Raw genomic sequence first — 27832 nt, 5'->3', positions numbered from 1 at the left:
TTCATAAATATTACCTAATTATTGAGAATGGTCAAAGAATCAGATGTTCGCAATGCCATCAATCAGTGTAAACGCACAGGTCTAACTCGTTTTCACTTCCCCCGCACAGGCCCTGCGTCGTTCCCTGCGTTCCCCGCGGTCCGCCTGGCCGGCGGGCGCAGTGCCTGGGAGGGGCGCGTGGAGCTGTACCTCGCCGGGCAGTGGGGCACCGTCTGCGATGACCAGTGGGACGACGCGGACGCCGAGGTCGTCTGCAGGCAGCTGGGCCTCAGGTTTGCTTGTCCCGCCCCTGCTCTGTTCTGTTGCCTTTGGATTTTTGCATCTGTCATTTCCATCCCCCAAGGCAGGTGCTGTTGGTTTCAATGTCAGGGTTCCTTGCACGGTAGGAAAAGCCACATTTGGGTCTTTGTGCTCCCTGACTTACCTGTGCTGTGTGGGTCTCGCCCGCCTGTGTCGGAATGAGGGTGATTTTATGTCCCTAAGAATGCAAACTTCTGCTTTTCATCAGTAGCTCTCAGCAGCGACAGGTAGTGGCCAGCGCTCTCGTCTGTAGCAACTTAATCAAAGTCCTGCACTAAAACACGAGATGTCAGCTCAGAATTGACGGAAGCTCCTGGCCCCCAGATACTTCCTCAGCCTTTGAACTTCGCTTCCTTGTTTGTTGGGTGTGTGCTCAGCTCATAGGATGTTTATGCACGTGCAAAGGAAATAATCCCGTGCAGAGTGTGGGAAGGAAGCCCCTGCGGCCAAGACAGCAGCCTGGAAACCCGCCTTCCGTTCTGCCTGGGTTGTGCTTACTCTGGAAGGTTCCGTTAGAATTTCAGATCTTCAACCCCTTTTTTTAATGATTCTCAATGTTGGTACAGTAAGCTTCAAAGTTTGTCTAGAATTGGATCAGGGGATCTTTTAAAAGTGAACGTTTTACTTCAAATTTTAAAAATATTTCATTTAGCACTCAGGAGGGAGTGAAAGGGAGGCCTTTTGGGATTAAATCTTTTTTTTTTTTGGAGACAGAGTCTTGCTCTGTTGCCCGGGCTAGAGTGCCGTGGCTTCAGCCTCGCTCACAGCAACCTCAAACTCCTGGGCTCAAGCCATCCTCCTGCCTCAGCCTCCCGAGTAGCTGGGACGACAGGCGTGTGCCACCATGCCCGGCTAATTTTTTCTACATATTTTTAGTTGTCCATATAATTTCTTTCTATTTTTAGTAGAGACGGGGTCTCGCTCTTGCTCAGGCTGGTCTCGAACTCCTGACCTCGAGCGATCCTCCCGCCTTGGCCTCCCAGAGTGCTAGGATTACAGGCGTGAGCCACCGTGCCCAGCCTGGGATTAAATCTTGTTTGTGTATCATTTTGTCCGGTTAGCCATCACCCTTGACACTGGGCCATGATTTTTGAACCTTGAACCATTTATACTCAAATTTTTTCCAGTTGTTTTTATAATTGGCTCTCCTGTTTTTCAAAACTCTGTTTATATTGAACTTGATACTTTAAAATATAGACATTTTAACATTTTATCTCTAAGTACTTCAGCATGCATCTCTTAAAAATAAGAACACCGTCCTACATAACCAAATCATTATCATAATTAATATGATTGGTAATCATTCTTAACATTGTCTAATATTCTGTCATATTCAAATTTTAACAGCTGCCCCCACAACGTCCTTGGAAGATGGTTTGTCTGAAGCAGAGTTTGGTCCAAGACATGCAGTGTGTCTGGGTGCTGTGTCCTGAGTCTCTTTGGTTCCAGAGCGACCTCTTTTCTCCATGGCCCTGACTTGTCGGAGAGACCAGGCCGGTTGTTCCGGAGAATGTTCCGTCTTTGGAATTCTCATCATTTCTTCTTCCTATTGTCATTCAGTTTATTCCTCTGGTTCTTGCAATTCTTGAAATAGAGTTTAGGTCCAAAGGCTTGAAGATCAAAGCAAACACTTGGCTAGAAATCATCACAGGTGACATGTTCTCATCTTGCATCTCCTCAGTGGTCACGGAATAGCTGGTTTTCCCTACACCTGAGGCCGATATTGAGCACCAGGTTCTGATTCTTCACTGCAAAGTTACATTTTTCCCTCTGTAACTGAGTCTAGGGTCTAACTACTAATTTGTAGCTCATGCAGGGGGCAGGAAGAAGCATGATAAATCCTCTGCCAACAGGTGTTACCATAATTACTGGCGTTGTTTACTGGTGTGATCATTTTCTTTGGACTAGTCGGGAGTAGGGCCACTCGGTTCCTTTTCAGGAAACTGTAATTAATCATTAAATTCCTGAGACTAGATTTTTTTTTAAGTGTTCTGACTATCAATTTCAAGACCAGTTTTCTTAAATTTCTTGGATGTTGGTGTTGGAGTTAGCATAGCATAAGATTTTGAGAACAGAGATTGAGTCCTTTTGGACTCAACAGAACCTCTTAGTCCCAGTTTTCTCATCTCTAACATACTTCCTAATTTATGGAGTTTTGTGTCTGCAGGGCAGTTAGCTCACATAATAAGTCTACCATATACATTGGTTATCAAGGGCAGTCCAATTAGGTACTATTATATTTAAAAATATTATTATATGTTTAAAGTAAACTGAGCATTTGATGGTGAGATCATCAAACACTATCTATCTAGAACTTTTACTTAGTTAGCTATATCTATGAATTTTTATCTTTTAAAAACACTCCAAGTATATATGTGTATTTACTGAGTTATTAATTATGTGTGAAGGAGTGTGCTAATTGATTTTCATATGAGTTACTAGGAAACCTATGTCTTTGCCAAAAGTATTAAGAACTTTAAGAGTATAGTAATAACATTTAATATTACCAGTGGCAATATGGATTATTCTAAGTTTAAGCTGTAAGGCATTTTTATTATTAATATGTTTCTGTGGCAAAAAGCCAAGCTTTTGGCTGGGCACGGTGGCTCATGCCTGTAATCCTAGCACTCTGGGAGGCCCAGGTGGGTGGATTGTTTGAGCTCAGGAGTTCGAGACCAGCCTGAGCAAGAGCAAGACTCTGTCTCTACTAAAAATAGGAAGACATTAGCTGGACAACTTAAAATATATAGAAAAAATTAGCCGGGCATGGTGGCGCATGCCTGTAGTCCCAGCTACTCGGGAGGCTGAGGCAGGAGGATCCTTGAGCCCAGGAGTTTGAGGTTGCTGTGAGCTAGGCTGACGCCACGGCACTCACTCTAGCCCAGGCAACAGAGTGAGACTCTGTCTAAAAAAAAAAAAAAAGCCAAGCTTTTGTTGCTTAGAAGGATGCATAGAAACTTTAAATGACACTGAATATTAGTTGCATTTATAGTTATTGAAGTCATCCTAAAAATGCATGTTGTAATGCAGAGTTCTTTCTTTAGTGACAGAGATTTTTTTTCACTTATCTAAGTAGTTCTCGAACCAAAGCCATGTTGACAACAACAGTCAGTTGTTACACAGAACATAGAGATGGAGTCACAAGGAGGCCATATGTTCGTGTTGAGCACACGCATGAGTTAAGCAAAGTGCTAACATCTTTTTCAAGCACTAGCTCACTGCTCTTTTTGTATGAGGGGATTCATGTTTGGAAAAGTGGCTAAAAGGAAAAATATCTCTGCGTATACAAGGCAGCAAAGATCCTCCACAAAGCCCTCGTAACAACTAGCAACCCAGCTTTGTAGAGATTTGTTTTTAGCACAAGTTCTCTGATGCCCTGAGCTGACACTGTTGGTTTGCCTTTCTTGCACTGGATTTTATAGCTCTCTCGTAAATTTGCATTAAAGGGTAATCTGCAACTCTTCCTCCTCTCTAATCTGTCTTGCTCATTGATTTAAAGGCTAAGTACTTTCAGATGAGATAGTTTTTTAATGACACATGGTTGACATCAGAGCGTAATTGTGGCTTGTCTCAATGTATGCTTTGTTCTTAAGCAAATTTCATCTCCCGTCTTATTTGCTCTGTTGAATTCCCAGGGGGCAGCTACGTCATGCCTCCCTGGAATAGTGCTTGCAATTTCCCTGTGCGATGCTGTCTGTGTTGACCCTCATCTTTTAATGTTGTCTGTGTATTTTGCTAGCTGGCAAGCTTCCTAGATACAAAACGAATTATTATGCTTAAGACGCTTAAATTGGATTAACTCAGAACTTGGAGAAAGGTAAGGTGCAGGAAAGGAGGCAGCCAGATGTTAGAAAATTAGATAACTTGAGACTACATATATACCCAGTGAAGTTTCAGGTGGAGACATTTTAATTAGAATTCCTTTCTGTTTGCTTAACATTAAAAGCATTTCGCCATGTCTTTCAAAACACTTAAAAGCATGGCTGAGTCCTGTGACATCATATTTTATTGTGTGGACGTGCCATAATTTACACAGGAATTTTAAAATTTTGGACATTTCTTTCCCCTGAGGTTTTTTTTTTTTTTTGGCCATAAAATGATCATGTACAACCATATTATTGAGTAGTTAGAATAAATTTTTTTCTGGTATAAATTGCTCTTTAAAAAAATTTTTTTTGCTCATGTATTTTACTGTTCATGAAAATTAAAAAAGTATTTTATAAACTTTACAATAAAGATAGCCTGGTATATGGAATTCTTGAGCAGGAAAGAGACCTTGTTTGATAGGTAAGGAAGTTCGGCCCCCTGAGGTCACCCAGTGGCCCCGAAGTCACAGGTAGTGGGAGGCAGAGTGACACTGTTAGTAGGAAAATGAATAATTTCTTTGCTCAAAAAGTTTTGTTTTGGCCACTACAACCTTGTGTGGTTTTTTTTTTTTTTTTTTTTGGTAAAATACTTTGCAGGCATTAAAATACTTGCAAAGGTTTGCCTCTGATTATGTATGTGTTCACCGAGAATCTGAAGTTGAGTAATGCAAGTCTCAGCTTAACTTTTGGGCCATCACCGTATAATCTGTAACAAAAATAATGTGTATGTTTGTCCAGTGTTTTATAGGCTACAAATTACCTCCATAAATATTCTTCCTAAAATTACGTTAAAATGAAGAAATAAATAAAACAGATTTACAGCACTAAAACCAGAAAAGGTTAAGATGCTGACTGATTCTTCCTCCCTCCCCACTCCCCAGCTCTGCCTTCTGGGGAGCAGGGAAGGTAAAAACTCTGGTGTCTGTTTAAACTAAATACCAGGCAGTATTTAGGTAAATTGCATCCCGTGAAGGATGTGTTGTTCATCAGCTGTTGGGGGCCAGGGCAGAGGGGGAGCTGCTTGGCGGTGCCGGGAGAGGAACGGGAACCGGTGTTTACTGAGCTCGTGCATCATGTCACCTTAGTTCCTACCGCCCTGCGGGTCAGCCCTGATCATCCCTGTGTCCAGCTGTGGCGTCCACGCCTGGGAGGTTTCGGTCAGTTCCCCAGAGTAGCCCAGATTTATACCTCAGAGTCTGGCCGGGCGCTGTGGCTCACGCTGCAATCCCAGCACTCTGGGAGGCCGAGGCAGGAGGATCGCTTGAGGTCAGGAGTTCGAGACCAGCCTGAGCAAGAGCAAGACCCCATCTCTACTAAAAATAGAAAGAAATCGTATGGACAACTAAAAATATATAGAAAAAAATCAGCTGGGCATGGTGGCACATGCCTGTAGTCCCAGCTACTCGGGAGGCTGAGGCAGGAGGATCGCTTGAGGTCAGGAGTTTGAGACCAGCCTGAGCAAGAGACCCTATCTCTGTTAAAAATAGAAAATAATTAGCTGGGTGTGGTGACGCTGGCCTGTAGTCCCAGCTACTGGGGTGGTGCCGAGGCAGGAGGATCGCTTGAGCCCAGGAGTTTGAGGTAAAATATATGTAACACAAAATTTACCGTTGTGACAATTTTTAAGTTTACAGTACATGAGGTATATTCACATTGCTGTACAACTATTACCACTGTCCCTCTCCAGAATTTTTCATCATCCCCAAATCAAACTTTGCACCCATGTTAGATGACTGAGTTTGGGCCAGTGATGTTTAGGTAGGAGTGTCACGTATCACTGTAGGAAGTGTCCTGTCCTTGTCCCACTGCCGCCTCCTCGCTGACTGCGGGACAGAGGAGGTGGCTGGAGCTTGAGGAGCTACACTGGGCCAGAAGGTGCCACCCTAAGGATGACAGTAGAGAAAGCAAGAACGAGCTTGGGGCCCTAATTACTGCCCTCAAGCCAGCAGCTACCTCTGGTCTCTCGAGAGAGAAATAAATTCTAGTCTAAACTTGTTTAAGTCGCTGTGATTTTCAGTTCTGTTGCAGCCACCTCTATTTCTAACAAAAATGTCTCTTCTCTCAAGTTTATCCATAGTAAATTTACTTCTTCCACAGTTGGAAGTGACACCACTAGAACCTCAGATTCCAGTGATCGTAACTGCCTGTCAAAAGATGAATGACTGCAGAAATTGCATTTTCAGCCCTTGTCAGCCTTGTCATTTTTAGACTACAGCATCTATATTTTTAGTTTGTTTTTTCACTGATCCTATATCTCTTCCCCATTATTTTAGTTGCCCTTTTCCTGTAACATTACAACTATCTTGACAATTTACAACAAAAAATACATTGAAGAAAAAAAAGAAGGAGGGGAGGGAGGCTGGGAGAAATGGTCTTTATTCTGGATAGCCATTGTCCTCCTGAATATCTGAGGTTCCATTATTTTATTATTATTATTTTTTTTTTTTTTTTGAGACAGAGTCTTGCTCTGTTGCCCGGGCTAGAGTGAGTGCCGTGGCGTCAGCCTCGCTCACAGCAACCTCAAACTCCTGGGCTCAAGCGATCCTCCAGCCTCAGCCTCCCGAGTAGCTGGGACTACAGGCATGCACCACCATGGCTAATTTTTTCTCTATATATTTTTAGCTGTCCAGATCATTTCTTTCTATTTTTAGTAGAGACCAGGTCTCGCTCTTGCTCAGGCTGATCTCAAACTCCCGACCTCGAGCGATCCTCCCGCCTCGGCCTCCCAGAGTGCCAGGATGACAGGCGTGAGCCACCGCGCCCGGCCAAGGTTCCATTATTAATGGAGAAAAGGAGGGTACACATTGGAGCATCCCTAATGATCTCTGAAACGTGTGTAAGGGCTGAAAATGAGAAGAACAACAACAAACAAACAAAAAAGAGACACAGAAAGTCGTGCATGAGCTTTGAAGAGAGTTGGCAAGTAGGATTAATAACTGTGCTTTTACCAGGGGCCACAGTAACGCGCCAGACCGACTTCCGATGTCTAATCCGGAATCCTGTGTTCCGCAGTGGCATCGCCAAAGCGTGGAGCGGGGCGTATTTTGGAGAAGGTTCCGGCCCCGTGGTGCTGGACGAAGTGCGCTGCACGGGGAACGAGCTCTCCATCGAGCAGTGTGCGAGGAGCTCCTGGGGACAGCACGACTGTGGCCACAGAGAGGACGCGGGAGTGTCCTGCACCCCCGTCACAGGCAAGGACTTGGCCCCATTCGTGCGCGGACCCCTGCCCCGGCACCGCTGGGGCTTGCCCGGCGCCCCTCACCCTCGGTTTAGATGGTATCACCACGTGGGCACACACATCAATCCCCCAAATCAAACTAAAAAAAAAAAAAGAACACAAATCGTATATCAAAATACTATCTCCTTATTCACAGATATTTCGGAATTGTGCAATTTAAGGCTCTACAGTCCTGTAAAACTTGATCAGGACACGAGACTTTGTTGCAACGTAGGGTTCAGTAGTGAAATCAGTGTGCAGTGATAAATTTCAGGCAGTAGATGTAAAGATTACGTCTTTAGTCCATTCGTCTATTAACTTGGCTTGACTCTCAGAAGGTGTTTAACGTGTTTATAGCTGGTAAAACCGTAGTGATGCGATTGCTGACGAAAGCACACTATTAAAGAAACCAAGTGAGCTTTGCTCAGTTTTTAGACTATTCCAGATTGTAGCACGACTGTGGAAACATGTCAGGGGGTAGGAGAAGGGCGTGTCTGAGTCCAGACTGGTGTGTGTGTGTGTGTGATTACATGTTGGGGGTGAGAAGAAGGAAATGAACAGTCGAGAGAAGTTGAGTTATCACAAATCCATTGTTTTTATGGCAAAAAGAACTTGAATAAAATTTTCTTTGTTTAAATCTTTCTTTAATAAAAATTAAAAAAATAACTTCTTGGAGCCTACGTAATACTAAATTTATATTTTTATTGACAATTCCCTACATGCCTTTGTTTTTATTAGCAGATTAACACATTGGTAGTCAATAAAAATAGATAATTTATGCCAGATTTTAAACCAGAGCACATCATCTTCTTGAGTCGCAATTTCCCCCTCTTTCAAATGAAGATAGCCTTGTAGCGTTGCTGTGATGGTCCGATGAGGTAATACTCGTCGCGTGCCTTGCAGACAGTGCAGTGTTATGTTCATAAATGGTTCTGTTGCTAAGAGACCTTTATTTGCTTTAAATGATCCCAGAGATTCATGAGAAGTCTGACTTTTACCCAAGATTATTTATTTGTTTGATAGGAGGAGTATTTGGATTATTTGGGATGGAAAATGGCTTTTAAATCTACATTTTTAGAATTTAAATTTATTGTCCTGTGTATCTGCTTCGAAGCTCTTTTAATTATTCAGTTAATAAGATTCCAATTCAGATCTGTGTCATCAATAAAAGAACAAAGGCAAGATGTGCGTTCCAGTTTTTATAACTCATGGACGCCTAAGGAATAATAAGTGCATTAACCCGACAGACTGTCCTTTATCCAGAATAGTTTCTTCTGTCGTCTTATTTTAATATTTTTTATTTGCAGTTGAAATTTTGAACCATCTCCAAGTTAATATGTGTTCTTACTTTTTACATTTAACTGGCCCATGCTGCTTAGATTTCAAAGACTGATGTTATGGAAATGTCACAAATATTACTTAGTCCAGAAAAATTTAAATAGATACTTCGGAATTATATCAGGATATATTTTTCTACTCAGAGGACAGGAGTACACATAGAAAGGAACACTGTCACACTTCAGCATCAATACAGTAACCCCAGGTCACCGAGCACAGATGTGATAACAAGTTTAACAAGAGGCCTGAAGCTGCAATAGTTCTCGTGAAATGACAGTGTTGTTTTGCCTGTTTTTGAGCGTTGATTTGCTTAGTCTCTGTGTCTCCTTCTCATCCCAGATGGGGCCATCAGACTCGCAGGGGGCAAAGGCAGCCACGAGGGCCGCTTGGAGGTGTATCACCAGGGACAGTGGGGTACTGTCTGTGACGACGGCTGGACGGAGCTGAACACATATGTGGTTTGTCGGCAGCTGGGATTTAAGTAAGGCTCACTGGGATGAGGCAGCTGAATGCCAGATTCTGTCTTTAAAAATATTATTGTGTAATCTCTATTGGAATTTCTTTCTTTTTTTAATTTTATTTATTTTTATTTTTTTGAGACAGAGTCTCGCTCTGCTGCCCGGGCTAGAGTGAGTGCCGTGGCGTCAGCCTCGCTCACAGCAACCTCAAACTCCTGGGCTCAAGTGATCCTCCTGCCTCAGCCTCCCGAGTAGCTGGGACTACAGGCATGCACCACCATGCCCAGCTAATTTTTTCTATAAATATTTTTAGCTGTCCAAATCATTTCTTTCTATTTTTAGTAGAGACAGGGTTTCGTTCTTGCTCTGGCTGGTCTCGAACTCCTGACCTCGAGCGATCCTCTCGCCTCGGCCTCCCAGAGTGCTGGGATTACAGGCGTGAGCCACCGCGCCCGGCCTGGAATTTCTATAATACTAAAAATCCATATTCGCTATCATCTCTCTACCTATCTAGGGAAGCACAACAATAAAAGCCATGACAGTTTCTAAGGTGATGGGTGACCATCTCTTGCTGTTTGTCTCATTCACCTTTCCCGCCACCACCCCTCGTCTTGAACAATTGGTTGAAGCCAGGGTGACTTCTAGGTCTCTCTGTGTCTCTTCCAGCAAGACTTTGCTCGATTTCATTCTCACGCTCCAATACTGTAGCATGTCGTTAGTTGCAGAGACATCCGGTGTCAAATGCTTTCGTGTTTCATTATTCCCTTTCTCAGAATGTGATGGTGATTCTCACTTTTATTTGAGAAAAACAGCCCTCTTGTTATGAGACGCCCTCTAGAACTCGCCTTTGCCCTCACTCACGTAAAAGCCAAGTGTCACCCTGGGGACGTTCGTCCCCTGCCACACACAGCGCATTCCAGAGCAGACCCAAGTATGTCCCCGTAACCGCAAATGATGCCTTTCCGTTAAATATTGAATGAATGCCCATTCTTTCTTGTTTTTCGTGTTTCTGTGTCATGCTTGAAGGAATTGTCTGAAGCTTGAAGAAAATTGGCAACATTGTTTCATTGCAGCTTCAGATAGAGCTATTTGCAAATATTCATTCCATCTTAAAAATATGCCTTCATTCAAGCTAGGCAAAGCTGTGTTTAAATGTATATTTTAAAATTTATAAAAGTAATATAAAACAGAGAAAGTTTGGAAAAGAAAGAAAATTTAAAAACCATCCACAATGTTTTATTCTTACATCATCATTATTATAATTTGTGTGTATGATTTTATATCAGCGCTAGTAGTGGACATGTAATTTTTATATCCATATTTTTTACCTTTATGTTGCTATGTAGTCATAATTTTTAATAACAATATCCATAGAATGTTCATACCATAACTTGTTGAATATTTAGTTTAATTTTGCCTGTTACAATAATGCTATCATGAAGATATAAATGCATGTAATTGTCCCATGTCTTGAATCTTCTTGGGCAGAGCGGTTATAATTATTGGGTAAAGGGTTATGACATAACAGCCAAATAAATGCAGTGTATCGACATTTAATTAATGAGAATTTCTTAATACGTGTCATTTTGTTTAAGTAAATCTCTATTAGACTGTTAACTATACCCCAATTTCTTAGATTTATAGTCATAAATCCTGTTGTTTACTATTTATATCCACATTTTTTCCTTATTAATGAAAACAAATGAATGACATTGATTTTTTTCTCCGTATTTTATTTAGTTTCACAAATCCATTCGGTTTTTCTTGCATACACAGTAGTATACAAACTTACTGGTTCTAAAACTGTTCTCAATAATGTGTGTTAGAAGTTTTAAGTGATTGTTTTATAGGGTAGTAAAAGCATGTGCTACATTTACTTGTAGTTTAGGGAGGAATTTTTGAAAAATAATTTTGGGGGGCATGAGAACAAGGATAAACTTTTTAGGTTTCTTTGTACAAATGCAATCCCAAAGTAAAACGACTTCCTGTTGTTTGTTATATGGTTGATAAGGACAGATGATAATCAGATTGGGGCATTTCATGTAAAAATGGTGAAAAATGATAGCAATGTGGGATTTAGGTGAATTACTTTTCTAGTTAAGGCTTAATTAGTCAGCAAATAGGAAAAAAGCCTTAGAACGATCAATTAAATGTTTCACTGTTTTAATTTAGTAAAATGTTCATCTTGCTAAATAAATTTAATAAATACTTGTATAGAAAGAAATTAAGAAAACTCATGCCAGGTGGAAAGATCTCTTTGTATTCTTAGCACAGAAATAATAAGAACATGAATTGAGGGAGATGATGGACATAAAACTTATGAGTAAGAGTTGGATTTCATAGACTGTTTGAACTGAAAGATACCTAAAATATCCTTAAGCTCAGTGATTTCTGGAGGTTTGGATTTTATGGAACAAAAGAAAACAAAATTGGGGGAGAATGAAAGGGTGTAGACTAACTTAATTACCAACTTTATTTTGTAAATCTTTCCTATTCTGCAACGTATATATTTGTTATAACATATTTAGTTTTTTGGTAGTGCAATGTTACAAATAAAGTCAGCTGGAACACAAATATAATTTATAAAAATTTGGGTTTATATAATCTTATGAAAAGCTAAGAACATTGTCATTCTGATTTTCATGGGCCGAAATCCAAATTTCATCACGGATTAGGAACAGTACCTGAGTCATCCCTGAACTAATCCGCACTTTTCCTACTAGAGAAGAGGTCAGTTAGCAGAGAGGCCTGGAGAAGCGGATGGAATCAGTGAGCTCAGGTGGCCAACACGAGCTCCGTGTTCTCACCGTCTGGTCCACACTGTGACTTCTATGGTCAGGAATTTGAGGGTTTTCCTCTTTGTCTGCATTCTCTTTGATGGGCGGGTTACATTGTAGACAAAACACAAGAATGAATGGGGAAAGAGGATTAGTTATTCATTAGTTACCCAGTGAAATAATAGAAAATTGTTAAGATGACCAACGTGTGTGATGGAGCAATCACAGCTCTTAGAGCTTTGACCCCAAGGTAGGAAAAGCACTAATTCTTACCCTCTGAAGTCATGACACTTCATTAGGTTGTTTTATGTGTGGTGGTTCCTTGAAGCCAGCAGTCTACCATGTTTGTTTTATTGTCGCAGATATGGCAAACAAGCCTCCGCAAACCACTTCCCAGAAAGCACTGGTCCCATATGGCTGGACGACGTCACCTGCTCTGGAAAGGAAACCAGTTTCCTCGACTGTTCCAGGAAGCCCTGGGGGCGGCATGACTGTGGCCATCGCGAGGACGTTGGAGTCGCCTGCTACCCTGGCAGCGAGGGACACAGACTTTCTCTGGGTGAGGACTGGCCCGGCTCTCGGTATCCCTAATTCAGTGGCCGCTGCACCTCCACCTGCTGCTCCAGAATGTGCAATGGCGCTTTTTGGGGGGGTCTATTTCCCATAACTGTCTAATTTTCAGTCAATTTTATGCAGAGAAAAAACAATCTTTTGAGTCTCTCCACCAACTATGAAATGTCTACCCCTAAATTGGGTTTCTTTACTTAGAAGCTGAAGTTTCTAAAATGTTTAGGATCACATGTATCCGAGGTATGGACTAAAGAAGCTGCAATATCCATCCCCCTACTCCTTGGTCCCCTGCTCTGGTTTTTATTTACTTTGAATTCTAATGAACTATGTGAGACAGGATTAAAAAAAAAGAAATTCCGTCCCCTCACCGCCACCCCAGCTCTGCCCTGCATCTAAGGATTCAGTTGTTGTCCCTGGCCAGCCATTGCTCTCTCGAGATTGTCAGGGGGCTTCTAAGTGGATTCCTTGCAGCTAATAGCCCACCCATCTTTCTAGGATGCTCTTGTATTCCAGAAACCCATCAGGGACCTTTGCTACTCCCAAATTATAATTTTTTTTTAGCTTTGTAGTTGGATCAAAGGCCACTAACTCCTCTAACAGTCTTGCAATAATTCTAGATACAGAACCTTTTACGGGCAAAGAGCAGTTAAACATTCTTGACAGATTCTCAATGTCTGACAAGTAGGGGAGAATAAATACCCCTGAAAAATACAGAAGGAGGCATTCGGAAGACTTTCCAGAAATGCTCTTGTAGCTCTGTTATGTACCTACACATGCATCCGTGTGTGTGTGTGTGAGAGAGAGAGAGAGAGAGAGAGAGAGAGAGAGAGAGAGAGAGAGAGAGAGAGAGTGTGTGTGTGAGTGAGAGAGAGAGAGAGAGAGAGAGAGAGAGTGTGACTGTGTGTGAGTGTGGATGTTAAAATGCCATAGGTGGTCTTTTAGCCTCAGGATTGAACCTGCCCCTTCTTGTATCCATTTGTTTTGGGACCGTGAAGCTGAGATCTTCACATTATAAAGTAACAAAACTTGTTGAATCCCACAGCATTAAGCATATTGCATACTTTAAGTTCGTCAAAGTGGATGGTTATTCCTTGTTGTACTCTGAACGGTGAGATCGTGGTGACTCACTGCACTAATCTAGCATTATATCAAGTAGAAATACACGTTTTTATTCTATCCCTTGCGGGTTAGAGTTCCAATTTTCTTTCTTTGCATTTGTTCTCCTTGTCCCTTGCCCTATTCTTCTTTTGATTCCCCCAGGATTATGTGATAAATGATTGCGTGTGGCTGGGGAGAAGGAAGCTGTTTGCTAGAAATGGACCCTCTCGACCCCAGAGAGCAAGTATTAGGGTCTTGGGGTGACAGCTCAGATGTGCTCTGTCACCACATCTGGTGACAGAATACCGTGTAATCTGAGTTCTCTGCAGGCCTGTGTTGTTAACTACATCGGATGGTTAGGACAACTGACCTTTCCAGTTCACCTGAAACTCTTTTTAATTCTAGGACTCTAAATGTATTTTTTAAAAATTTAAAAAGCGGAAGGTGATAATTATTAATAAAATATGTGATCACTATTATGAATCTCTTTGGTTCTATTCTAATCTCGATAATGTGTCTATTAACTCAAGTCATTTGTCCAAAGAACATTATGTCTGAGCCAAATATCCTTTGAGGATATGATCATATGACCATTTATTCAGTCCAACAGATCATTACTTTCCCACTTACTAAAAAATACTTTATATTGAAAGGATAAGCCTAGAGAAAGGAGATCGTGGTTTACTGATACAAATAACAGCATTTAAGAAACAATAGAGGCCGGGCGTGGTGGCTCACGCCTGTAATCCTAGCACTCTGGGAGGCTGAGGCGGGAGGATCGCTTGAGCTCAGGAGTTCGAGACCAGCCTGAGCAAGAGCGAGACCCCATCTCTACTAAAAATAGAAAGAAATTATCTGGACAGCTAAAAATATATATGGAAAAAAATTAGCCAGCCATGGTGGCCTATGCCTGTAGTCCCAGCTACTCGGGAGGCTGAGGCAGGAGGATCACTTGAGCCCAGGAGTTTGAGTCTCTCATGCTTCATGCTTGTTTCGGCTGTTCTAATGCTCTCGAATGGCGGCCTAGGTTTTCCTCTCCGACTGGTGGATGGAGAAAACAAGAAGGAGGGACGCGTGGAGGTTTTTATCCATGGCCAGTGGGGAACCATCTGCGACGATGGATGGAGTGACAAGGACGCAGCTGTGGTCTGTCGGCAGCTTGGCTTTAAGTAAGGAAAGCTTAGTTATTTGGGGTGGTTACTGATGCCCATTTCTGACTTTTTTGTGCTTGTTCTAATGAGTTACTTCTTACCTAAAATTCGTTTATATTATTCAGCTGAAAATACTGGCAGCATGTTGATTTGATTCAGAATTATAACAAAGTAACAGGTAGAGTCTATGCAAATTTTTCTATCATGAGAAACCTTATGTCACGTAAGATACAATATTTGATACAATGCAAATGCAAATTTGATCCAGTGACCATTTATTATTATTTAATATCATTAAATGAGTTTTACACAAAAAAAGATTTAATTCTAAGAGAAACTTTAGAAGTATCTTTTTGGGCACAGGAATCTTCCATCACTAAACATTTCTATTTTTTTCTTTTTTTTAAATTAAATTATTTACTTATTTTTAGTTAAAATTTTTTTTTTCAGACAGTCTCACTTTCTCGCCCTGGCTAGAGTGAGTGTCATGGCGTCAGCCTAGCTCACAGCAACCTCAGACTCCTGGGCTCAAGCGATCCTCCTGCCTCAGCCTCCCGAGTAGCTGGGACTACAGGCTCGCATTGCAAACCTGGCTAGGTTTTGTATTTTTAGTAGAGACGGGGTCTCGTTCTTGCTCAGTCTTGAACTCCTGAGCTCAAGCAATCCTCCCGCCTCGGCCTCCCAGAGTATGAGAGATTTTTTAGTGAGCATAATCAGGAATAGAACTTCTGGCCTGCAGGTTATGTGCACGGCTGATTTTAGCAAGGGATACAAGATTGCTTTTCTAAGTGGCTGCACTGATTTACACGCTCAGCCGCCATGATGATCATCTGTTTTTCAATTTGTGCCAATCTGGTGGGTAGCTAGTGTTGCCTCCTTACTCATCCTTGATCCTAATGAGATCGAGGGTGATATTTCCTTTTGTGTAAAACGTCTTTTTCTGTCTTGGTTTCTGTCTTGACTGCTTTTCTCTTGGGTTGTTGGTTTTTTAAAAAATTCTAAATAATTTCTGGGAGCTCTTTGTATACTGTATGCTATTCTCCTCGATTAGAAAATGTATTCACCAACAAATATATTTGCAAATATGTATTATAAATATCAACTTTTTAATTATCTTTTTACTTTCCTTAGGGGGGTTTTTAGTAAAGCATAATTCTTAATTTTTGTTGAATTTATCAATATTTTAATTTATGGTTTATACCTTCTATGTCTTGTTTAATTAATTTTTTGCCTAACTTGAGGTTTTAAGGATAGTTGTCCTATAATTCAAACTTTAAAGCTTTTGCCTTTTATAACTATATCATTAATTTATCAGGAATTGATTTTTTTTTTTTTTTTTTTGAGACAGAGTCTCATTCTGTTGCCCGGGCTAGAGTGAGTGCCGTGGCATCAGCCTCGCTCACAGCAACCTCAAACTCCTGGGCTCAAGCGATCCTCCTGCCTCAGCCTCCCGAGTAACTGGGACTACAGGCATGCGCCACCATGCCCTGCTAATTTTTTATGCATATCTTTAGCTGTCCAGATCATTTCTTTCTATTTTTTTAGTAGAGATGGGGTCTCACTCTTGCTCAGGCTGGTCTTGAACTCCTGACCTTGAGCGATCCTCCCGCCTCAGCCTCCCAGAGGGCTAGGATTACAGGCTAGGTTTTTTTTTTGACAGTCATGAAATAAATGGTTTTTAGCACATGCAGATGCTAATTTCAATATGCAAAAATTAGAGAAGAACGTGGAATGGGGGCACAGGTTGTGATTTGCTCAGACGCGTGATGGACTGACTCTCCGTGTGCCTAAGAAGGCTCTGTTTGCAGGGGCCCCGCCAGAGCACGAGGCGTGGCTTATTTTGGGGAAGGAGCAGGACCCATCCACGTGGACAACGTGAAGTGCACAGGACACGAGCGGTCCTTGGCTGACTGCATCAAGCAGGACATCGGAAGACACAACTGCCGCCACAGCGAGGATGCGGGCGTTATTTGCGATTATTCTGGCAAGAAAGCGTCAGGTAACAGCAAGAAAGGTGAGCCGCCTTCTGGGGCCCTAAGCAAGCCACGGGATGCTGACCCCCACCTCGTTACTCCAAGGAGGGCTTTGGTGACGTAAGTCCCGTGCAGCAAGAACGTATGCAGTCAGTGCCTGCTCCTGGTGGTAGTATTTAGAGCAGTGGTTCTTGGCAAACTTGCCCAGGTGGGGCTTGCAGAGAGAGCATGCTCAGGGCTAGGAGCGGATTTCCAGAAACTGTGATCCCTGGGATCACCCTCTTTGTACATTCTTAGCCGTTCCTATATTCCCTTCTTTGGATGAAATAGAGCTGTCCTTGAAGATCCAGAATTGATATTTCCGTCTTAAAAAGGAAAGCAATGGAAATAGAGAGATGAATCCAACAAAGGCACTTCTTCACTCTTATTTTATTCTGTTATATTTTTTATTTTATTTTATTTTTTGAGACAGGGTCTCTCTCTCTGTCGCCCAAGCCGGAGTGCAGTGCTGTGATCACAGCTCACTGCAACCTCCAACTTCTGGGCTTACACGATCCTTCCACGTGAATCTCTCAAAGTCACTGGGACTACAGGTGTGCACCACCACGCCCTGCTAATTTTTTTAAAATAATTTTTTGTAAGGATAAGGTCTTGCTACATTTGCTGAAAAGAACAGTCATCTCTTTGTCTGTATTGAAAGTTCATATTTTTGTGCCATTGGCTTTTGTTAAGATCAGGTACATCTAAGTATTTGAGTATTATTCTTTTCTAAAACCTTTTAATAACTGCCAAAGGCAATGCAATAAATGAATTCAATGTTGGGTGTTTTTTTTACATTTAAAAACATTTTTTTTTCTTTTAAGCATTTTAGAGCATTCTGGATGTTGTTAATACGATTCTTCACTATCTGAGGAGCTTTTGAGTATAGAAAGAACCTTGACAACTCCTTGTGCTTTATTTTCTTATATATACATATACATACACATATGAATTGGTAAGACAGTTTTCCCTAAATGCTGATTATTAAGTTCCCTTCAATAATTTAAACTACACTTACAAATTGAATATAACTGATTCTTTGGATTATGTCAAATCCCTGAAGTAGTTATAAAATATAAAAATTCAATAACTGTGAAATATTTTACTACACTTCTATGTAAACCTATTCTAAAATATGAGATACTGTAGGTTTGCTTCTTCATTGTTTATGTGTTTGTTTTTATGCCTTCCCGGAGTTGTGGCAATACTTATTTTGAGTCCTTTCCATGGTTATAACAATGTTGCCAGACCTCAAGTAAAAAGATTTCCTGCTACACTAGCTAGATTACAGAAACTGGCTCAGGAACCGATTGATTTGATATTCACACTCTTGACTGGTGACTTCTATAAGGTGATTCAAACTCAAGTCATTGGTCATTGGTCGTCTGATGGGGTCCTTTTATAAATGAACTTCATTTTGCTTTTTATTTATTTTTTATGACAGTTTGTGGGTTTAAATACATTTTATTCTCTTGCAATCTGGTGCTTTGTCCCAGAGTGATGTCAACTTCAGGTTTTGCTTGCTCACTGTTACATCATTCCTTTTCTTGGCATCGTATACATTGAGCCAACTTGGAGCACTATTGGAAACTTATGTTTTTTTCTAATATCCTATAATATGCAGTGTCATCTAGAGGACTCATATTCTAAGAGCTGAAGTTAAAATTTGACAGCATGCCTCTGAGATCATTTGGCAAATTAATCATCTTGGTACACATTGTTGGACCTCTTTCTCCATCAAGAAATAACGACTGCTAATTCCCCACTGGGCTCTCTTCTACCTGAGCATCATGGGGGACCATTAGTCCCCATGAGGTCTCGTGTTCTTGGCAAGATGCCCACCCTTCTGTCCTTACGCAAATGGAAAGACAGTGCGTATCTGTGCCTGATCCACACGTACTTAACCAAAGAAGCTAAGTACCTCTATATACATTCTCTTGCTTTCTAAAATTATTTTAAAAATTGGTCATATCTGTTAGATTTGCCCTTCTTTTGTACACCACCTTGCATGTCGTTTTCATTGAACTCTTTTTTATATGTTCCTGACAGAAGTCTGTTACCTGGGGAAGTTTGACTGTATTACCCATCAATACAGTTGACCGCTTAAATTGGCTTAGCAAACCCTTTTCATACGTTAATACCCCGAGTAAACGTAAACTCAGATCCGAATTCTAGCCTGGGAATGTGATTTGCTCCTCTGAGTTACATTTTCATCTATGGGTTGGAACAGTGGTGTATTTGGAAAGTGAGTCTAACTAGACCCTTACTGCCTTTGCCATTCTCTTATTTTGTTTGACATTCCTGAACTCCGGGACAGCTTCTATAGTTGGCAGCAGGACACGACCAGGACAAGGCACTAGACGGGGTCACATGACTCAGAAGCCCTAAAACCCCTTGGAGCTGAAACCTCATAAAATTTCCCATGTGTTTGCAACTTACTACCGTTTGGTCGAATGAGGACACTTTTTATTTTCATTATAGGAAAAGTTATCCTACAATTTGCAGAGAAAGGGATTTTGACACAGAGGAGGAAGCATCCGAGTGTACACCACTTATTGTGCCTTTACCCCTCCGTCAGCAGCGAGGGTCTAACTCCTGACCTTCCTCCTTCAGGGCCCCTGGCGTCTGTCTGTGGCCTGAGGTTATTGCACCGTCGGCAGAAGCGGATCATTGGTGGGAAAAATTCCTTAAGGTAAAAGTTCTTCAAAGCAGATTTTCCATATTAAAGAATTATTTATGTACATACAGCGTTACAAACTAGGCATGTTCTATTATTATAGAAGGGATTTGTTTCATTCATTTTATTTTCTAAACTAAATACAGACTGCGCTGATAATCACACTGTCTTTTGACCTGTGTTTAATTTATATAGACCCTATTCTTCTTTTTTCTTTCTTTTTTTTTTTTTGAGACAGAGTCTCACTCTGTCACTGGGCTAGAGTGCCGTGGCGTCAGCCTCGCTCACAGCAACCTCAAACTCCTGGGCTCAAGAGATACTCCTACCTCAGCCTCCCGGGTAGCTGGGACTACAGGCATGCGCCACCATGCCCAGCTAATTTTTTCTATATATTTTTAGTTGTCCGTATAATTTCTTTCTATTTTTAGTAGAGACGGGGTCTCGCTCTTGCTTAGGCTGGTCTCGAACTCCTGAGCTCAAATGATCCTCCCGCCTCGGCCTCCCAGAGTGCTGGGATGACAGGCGTGAGCCACCACGCCAGCCCGACCCTGTTCTTATATCCCTGTCCTCTGATTTACGAGATTAGATGTGTTGCTGAAAAGTTATGTGGCAGAAACAAAATCATTTAACCAGAGACCCGAAAAAAAAAGTCCAATGACAGAGACTCATGTAATTTAGAATATATTTGTGTCAGACTTGATTCATGTTAGTATCAGTCGTTTGTCTGTTGAGTTTTCCGTGGAAAACCAGCACTTTGTTTATTAGATGCTCCTTCAGACGGCTGGAGGGAGGGTGAGCGGGGAGAGCAATGACACTTCGAGTCAGGAAGTGTGACAAGACTCCACTTTGCAGCCAGTCTTCCCAGGTGCTGGTACCCGGCCAGTCTCAGAGCGGGAAGGGATCTTACATGCTCAAGTCCCTTTTGTGTTTATTCCTTTTTCAAGTCATTGCTTTAACTGGTGCTCTTCTCTCTCTCTTTCTCTTGTTTTTTTCTTTTTCATTGCCTTCCTGACATTGCCCTGTGGCTCATTTTCTTCCTAGGGGCGGTTGGCCTTGGCAGGTTTCCCTGCGGCTGAAGTCACCGCACGGAGGTGGCCGGCTCCTCTGCGGGGCCACCCTGCTGAGCAGCTGCTGGGTCCTCACGGCCGCACACTGTTTCAAGCGGTGGGTGTCCCCTCCCCGAGTTACTCAGTTTGGCTCTTTCCCCCGGTTCTTCCAGCACCTTCCGGCTCTCCAGTGCTCGGGGTGTCAGAGCCGGCCATTGGCGTCCCTGTCTGTGCTGACAGCACTGTGCGGGTGAGTGAGGTGACACAAGGGGACAAAGAGAGCCCTCAGGAAGCCACTTGCTACCCTGTGTCAAAACAAACTCTGGATTTAGGGAGAAGAGAAGAGGGGCTATGTTAGCGCTTCCCCAAGGAACACGTCTGGGGGTGAAATCATGTCCCCACGGAGGTGGAAGAGACCTCGGTTTATTTAGTTATTTTTCATAAGAATGCTAAGGAATTAGCGAGTGCAGTTTGAGTGTTCTTGATCCTTGGAATCCTGATATTTTGTGTCTTTTAGATTGCTCGATTTGTACCTTCTAGAAAATCAGGTGGCATCTACGTCATTTCTTGCGTTTATACTCCTGATTATTTTTTCATCCCAGACTTTTTATCAATCCCTTCTGAAGTCTTCCCAGCTCAGAGGGAAGGCCACACAGAGAAATCCAGCGTGCCAGTCTGGCAAAATATTTCTAACTACCGAAGCGAAGGGATGAGTACAAGGAGTCTCATGACACGATTATCCTTTAATTTTGTGCTTGAAAATTGTCACAATAGAAAGTTTTGAAAAACATGTCCCATGTTGTTGAAAAAATGTTTCCAAGCAAAAATTCATTTTATGTTTTTTTTTACATGATCTCATATAGTACATACCTTTGCCTCATTTTCTATTTGCAAACCATCCATGTAGATTTTGTTCATTCACTTGAACTGCCGTACAAATTCTCACTCCTGTTGTAAGACTCAACCACAGTTTATTTGTTTTCCTATCTTTGTTGTTATGTGTTACAAATACCTTTGCCCATTCTGGACCATGTCCTTTTTCTTGTTGATGATCTTTTTCTTACAAAAATGTTTAAAAATAATTAATTGTATCATCTTTTCTTGAAAGTTTTATAAAAGCTTTATATTTCCTATTTTAAAAATCTTTCTCTGGCCCCATGTAATGAAGATAGTTTCTTACTTTTCTTCCTAGAATATTTTACAGTTTTGCTTTTCATATTTAGATTTTTAATCTGTTTACAGTTTATTTTTGTGTATGGCATATGGTGTGAGGAAGGGACCTAATTTTATACCCTTTTTTATAGGTGGTTTTCCGAGTACTTTTTATTGTATATTCCATTCTTTAACCACTGATTTATGTTAACTTTGTATATGCCAAATTCTCATATATCCTTGTTTCTAGGATCTCTATTTTCTTCACTTACCTATTTCAATAAATACTTGTGCAGTAATCCTCCCTGTTTAAGGTGCTGCCCAAGATACAAATCGATATTTTACATAATGTTTGCCATTTCTGGGATCTATTAATAATTGAGTTTAAGAAGTCACCTGTATACCAATGGGTTTAATGTATTCCTGTGTTATATGAATGGCATTGACAATAAAGGTTACATTTGTTCATTAACTTAAAAAATAATTATTGAACCCCTGGTATTCCCAGGAATGTGCTGTGCACTAGAACAAGGCAGATAGGATTCTTGCTGTCGTAGAGTTTACGGTGTTGCTACAGGAGCCCAGAGGAGAGAGACGTCGTGTATGGTATACGGTGTGAGGAAGGGACCTAATTTTATACCTTTTTTTATAGATTGTTTTCCCATTGATATTGCTAATATGATCAAAAAAGTTTAGCGTACTATTTTTAAAGTGTGATCTTCTCACCACAATGTTAGATTGATTTAGCTCATTAATAACCCGGGTTCCTGGGCCCTCCTACACATCTACTGAATCTCTGGAGCTGAGACCCAGGAGTTGCATTTTCCTCAATCATCTCGGGTCATTCTTATGTACAATAAAGGTTAAGACCCACGTCCTTGGGGGATAGAGTAGTCTGGACATTGGAAGAATGTTGATGGGGAAGAATAGAGTTGGCAGACACTTATCCTTGTCCTGCTCAGCATATTAATTGCTAAACTGAAAAAGGACACCAATGGTAAGTAAATTACATTTTTGGATGCCAGAAGACTGGGAGAGACAAGTGACATGTTGAAAGACAGGATCAGGATAGCAAAAGACCTTGATAGGCTGATTCTAGTAAGCAATATGGAATAAGGGTGAAGCAAAATGCTGCCTTTAGTTCCAAGAAACTTGGTTGAAATACAGCCCACGTGCAAAAGACTCTCGAGTTTTGGTGTCCTGCAAGCTTAATACAAGTCAGCAGTGTAATGCGATTGTCCACAAAGTGAACTCAGTCTTAGGTGGCATCGGTTGATGGAACAGCGTCCAGATAGAGCAGCGAAGAGCATTGCTCTTCTGTCTCACACTGTCGTCAGGGACAAAAGCACTGTCTCTACCACACGGAGACTTGTGCTCAGTTCTGGGTGCCACGCCATGAGAAATGGCACAGTGCCCCAGGAAGGGCCAACCGAAAGGAGAGGTTGTATGGAATCCGGTTAGATTTGTTGCCTGTTGCTTCAAAGACCACAGATGTTAAAGGGAGATAAGATCATTTTTGTTTTCCCATGAGAAAGAGTTTATGTTTGTTTATTTCTTTAGCACCAGGACAGTTCAAAGGAGGGATGGACCGTATGGGGGAGGAAAGTGGGTTGTGTTCTGGCATCTGTTCAAGCAGAGGGAGGTGGGTCCGGGCACGGGTGGAGGCTGGTGGGGGGCAGGGGGGGTAGCATCTGGTGTTTAGCGTATGGAGCTGCGAGGGCAAAAGCCACATTTGAGGGATGGCAGCGATCACTGGGGACACTGGAGCTGGACTTAGAGGACAGAAGCCAGGAGGGCCTGGGGCTGTGAGTTTCTCTTTCATGCACTCGGCAGCCGGAAACCAACGATGGTTTTTGAGTGTTGAAATATGATCAAGGAGGAGTTTCGGGAGAGGAGTCATTCGGAGATGTGTGGATAGATCTGAGGGCGTAAGGCCAAGTTACTAATCAGGGGTCTGGGAATGGGCTTGAGGTGGGTTGGGGTTTTACATACAAGGTGTCAAAGTAGATTTCACCATGGCGACATCTGAGCTAAGGTTTAAAAGAGGCGAAAGAATCCAATGAATAAGCGTTAACGTGAGGACATAGTTTGGGTTTGCGTTCGGTTCACAGAGGGGGAGTGTCGAGTCTGTCTGTTGGGAAGAAAGTAGCTGGCACTGAGCGCTTGGAGGGGTACAAGGGTCAGACCTGGTTCCTCCCCTCCCGGAGCTTGGTGACGACCTCACACTCTCGGAAATGACAGGAAAACAAAGATAGCAAACACAGGACAGTGATTTTGCCCAGACTGTCGTTCCTGTCTTGAGTCTTTTTCATTTGAGGGGGAAATGACAGATTAATGATTAGCCTTTATTTTCCACTCATCTACCATGTGTGCTCCTTCTCGGAAAAGAGAGTGACACGGTAACCTAGGTTACGCAGGGACATGGATGAAGACAACAGGTGATGATGGTGAATTTCAGTAGGGGACTGATACTGCGGGTCAGAGAAATGGCAAGAAGGTCACGTTTACAGGAGGGGCTGACGATTTCAAGGACAGGCTCACAACATGTCCAATACCTCCTTGCTGAAAATTGCCACTTTGCGGTATGTGACACAAGTGTCTCATCAGCTGTCCCCGCCTCTTAGGTACGGGAACGGCACTAAGAACTACGCCATTCGCGTTGGGGATTATCACACTCTGGTGCCGGAGGAGTTTGAAGAGGAAATTGGAATCGAGCAGATCGTGATCCACCGGGAGTATCGGCCGGACAGCAGCGACTATGACATTGCCCTGGTGAGGTTACAGGGACCAGAAGGCCACTGCGCCCGACTCAGCAGCCACGTCCTACCAGCCTGTCTACCGCTCCGGAGAGAGAGGCCACAGAAGACGGCCTCCAACTGTTATGTAACAGGATGGGGAGACACAGGTAATGCCAACGACACAGAGGAACGAGTGAGGGAGGCCGGGTGCCCCCTGTGTCTGGTGTCACCTGCATAGGTGGGCGTGCTCTGGGCAGTAAGGTTTTTTTTTTTTTTTTTTGAGACAGGTTTCACTCTGTCGCCCGGGCTAGAGTGCCGTGGCGTCAGCCTCGCTCACAGCAACCTCAGACTCCTCGGCTTAAGCGATCCTCCTGCCTCAGCCTCCCGAGTAGCTGGGACTACAGGCATGCGCCACCCTGCCTGGCTAATTTATCTATATACATTTTTAGCTGTCCAGATCATTTCTTTCTATTTTTAGTAAAAACGGATGAGCAAGAGCAAGACCCCATCTCTACTAAAAATAGAAAGAAATTATATGGGCAGTAAGATCTTAAATGGGTTTAGGCTTAGCCGTCTGGAGACTCTGCCCAGTGTGAAATGCACATGTGTAATCTGGACTTTCATGTGGAGACCACGTTTCCACAAAGAGAAAAAAATCAGCCAAGTGTGGTGGTGCACACCTGTAGTCCCAGCTACTCGGGAGGCTGAGGCAGGAGGATCTTTGGAGCCCAGGCGTTCAAGACAGCGTTAAGGTGGGAATGCGCCACTGCACTCCAGCCTGGGTGACAGAGCGAGGATTGGTCTCGTAACAAAAGCAAGAAAATTAAAAGTCAGAACTGTAGCACCAAACTGAGAGAACTCAATTGCCTGTGGAGTTTAGGGGTAGAGAAACTTCTAGTAACTTTTAGTTCCCCAAACTAGTGAGGCGGGGATGAGGGAAGAGATTTTAAGACCCTACTCCGAGACTTGGGCTTGGCAGTCTATATTTAATTTAATTTAATTATTTTTAAGACTAAAAAATACTGCGGCCTTCTGATTGCAAGATTGTTCTTTATTAAGCACCAAAGGAGGCAAGAAAAGCTTCATCTTTCTCTCCTGCACCCCCCCCCCTTTTTTTTTTGAGGCAGAGTCTCGCTCTGTTGCCTGGGCTAGAGTGAGTGCCGTGGCGTCAGCCTAGCTCACAGCAACCTCAAACTCCTGGGCTCAAGTGATCCTCCTGCCTCAGCCTCCCGAGTAGCTGGGACTACAGGCATGCGCCACCATGCCTGGCTAATTTTTTCTCTATATATTTTTAGCTGTCCATATAATTTCTTTCTATTTTTAGTAGAGACGGGGTCTTGCTCTTGCTCAGGCTGGTCTCGAACTCCTGACCTCAAGTGATCCGCCTGCCTCGGCCTCCCAGAGTGCTAGGCTGCACCCCTTTTAATAAAATGATTTGTTCTGTAAAATCTGGATTCAGTCAAAAGCCTGCACTTAAGGACCTAGAAGGCCACATGTGGCCTTAAGGCCTCAGGTCCCCTGCCCTGCCCGGACGCTGTCTGCATTATCTTGCCGTAGAGTTAAATCAACGTGTACAGGCTGGTGCTTGCTCAGGATGGGTCTTGAGACAGACCCGAGTCTCACCTGTGTTACCTGCTCAATTCACAAATGAGTGTTGAATAAGGAGAAATAATAGGTTGGCTGCTCTCCATTGAAAATAATTACACTGAAAATTGCATTCTTGAAGAGTGTCAAACAAGTGTGTTTCTACTGGTGGATAATCTCAATAAGGTTTTATTTAGTAAACATAAATATATCTCAGTGTTTTATTCCAAACTAGAGCTGGACTTCGGGCTTAGGCTATTTCATAGCAGCAGAATGTAGACCATCTATAGCGGACAGGGGAGTACAGTCACCTTCCTTGGGACATTATACCTGAGTTCATAGGAATGACCAGGGAGTACATCTTGTACAATGTACTTCATTGTGGATTCTTTATTTCAGTTTAGTAAATAGGATCGGAGAATAATGGTGGAATGCGTTAGCCACCGAACAAGGGATGAATGGCTTTACCAGCAAATAGAGTACACTGATACCAGGTGGCAAAACTGAAGCCTGTATCAGAAAGTCTGTGCAATGTTTTATTTCCGAATCACTCTTACACAATGCCATGTTCCTATTTAGGACAGGTATTGCCACCTTAGGTGCTTATATATATAATTGCCATGTATTAATCCTCTAATGCAATGAAGTAGGTGAATCTCACATGACTAGATGTGATATGCAAAGCCAGCATGCATTCTCAGCTTCTTAATATACAGAATTCAACTAGTAAAGCCTGCACAAACGTGCTTTCTTTAGATTACCTTTATGTTACCAATGTTACTCATTATTCCTCAAAAGATTCAGTACTGAGGAGCAAATTAGTAAGGGTAAAAGTGTCAGCATGCAAAAGGGCAGCTAATGACAGATGCCATTGGTAGTTATCACCCATTTAAACTACACTAATGCCACAGCAGACATTGTGTTTAAGACCGTTAAGCGTTTGCTAAACTGTTAAATGTTGTGATCATTAGCTGGAGCCCCGTTGACTAATTCGGATATTTGGTCCGAGTAGGACGAGCCTATTCGAGGACGCTCCAGCAAGCAGCCATCCCCCTGCTGCCCAAGCGGGTTTGTGAAGAACGTTACAAGGGTCGGTTTACGGGGAGGATGCTCTGTGCCGGAAACCTCCGCGAACACACGCGCGTGGACAGCTGCCAGGGAGACAGCGGGGGCCCCCTCATGTGTGAGCGGCCTGGCGCGAGCTGGGTGGTGTACGGGGTGACCTCCTGGGGACATGGCTGTGGGGTCAAGGACTCCCCTGGTGTCTACACCAAAGTCTCAGCCTTTGTCCCTTGGATAAAAAGTGTCACCAAACTGTAATTCTTCATGGAAACCTCAAGACGGAACCGTATTTGAAGGAACTGATGGCAGTTTTAACCTCCACTGTGAGCAGTCAGCCCGAGGGGACGACTGATGCGGATTGAGACCCGTGTTTCTGCTTTACATTGTGGTTTGAAGTGTGTACCTTGTGCTGCTTTTGAGAATTTGTGATGTGAACATTTTTGGTTACAGATACCTCAGTGTAATACTGATTGTCCGTAATTAGGATTGTTGTCTACCCAGATTTCACCGGAAACTCAACTTATTCTCATCTGAGCCGTATTTATCTATTTGCCTATTTCTCAGCATTCTCCAGAGATTCTTCTTTATTGATTTTGCAATTATGGCTGTTTTTACATTTACCTGGACTGAGAATGCCATACAATTCAATCAATATGGTGTATGAATTTATAGTAAGTGCCCACATTTGACATAAAAAATACCCTTCACTACATTCAAAAGAGTGGCGTTATTTCCTTTTTATGCCGAGGTCTTTTCAAAAGACTTACAAGAAACCTTCACATATCA

At 42.5% G+C, this 27832-nt stretch overlaps 1 protein-coding gene across 1 annotated transcript; it reads left to right on the top strand.

Annotated features, from left to right (window-relative positions):
• The first annotated feature begins 27 nt into the window (after positions 1-27).
• Positions 28-27832, top strand: PRSS12 (serine protease 12). Its single transcript, XM_045537311.1, has 10 exons — positions 28-272; positions 7179-7357; positions 9061-9202; positions 12319-12515; positions 14652-14793; positions 16584-16789; positions 19401-19479; positions 20506-20628; positions 24287-24567; positions 26997-27832. Exons 1-10 carry the CDS (start codon positions 28-30, stop codon positions 27302-27304), a joined length of 1902 nt encoding a protein of 633 aa, XP_045393267.1. The 3' UTR covers positions 27305-27832.

This window comes from Lemur catta, chromosome 26 (assembly GCF_020740605.2).
Source record: "Lemur catta isolate mLemCat1 chromosome 26, mLemCat1.pri, whole genome shotgun sequence".
In the NCBI taxonomy this organism is placed as follows: domain Eukaryota; kingdom Metazoa; phylum Chordata; class Mammalia; order Primates; family Lemuridae; genus Lemur; species Lemur catta.
Note: the sequence above shows the minus strand (reverse complement) of the source record. Positions and strands in the feature narration are given on the sequence as shown.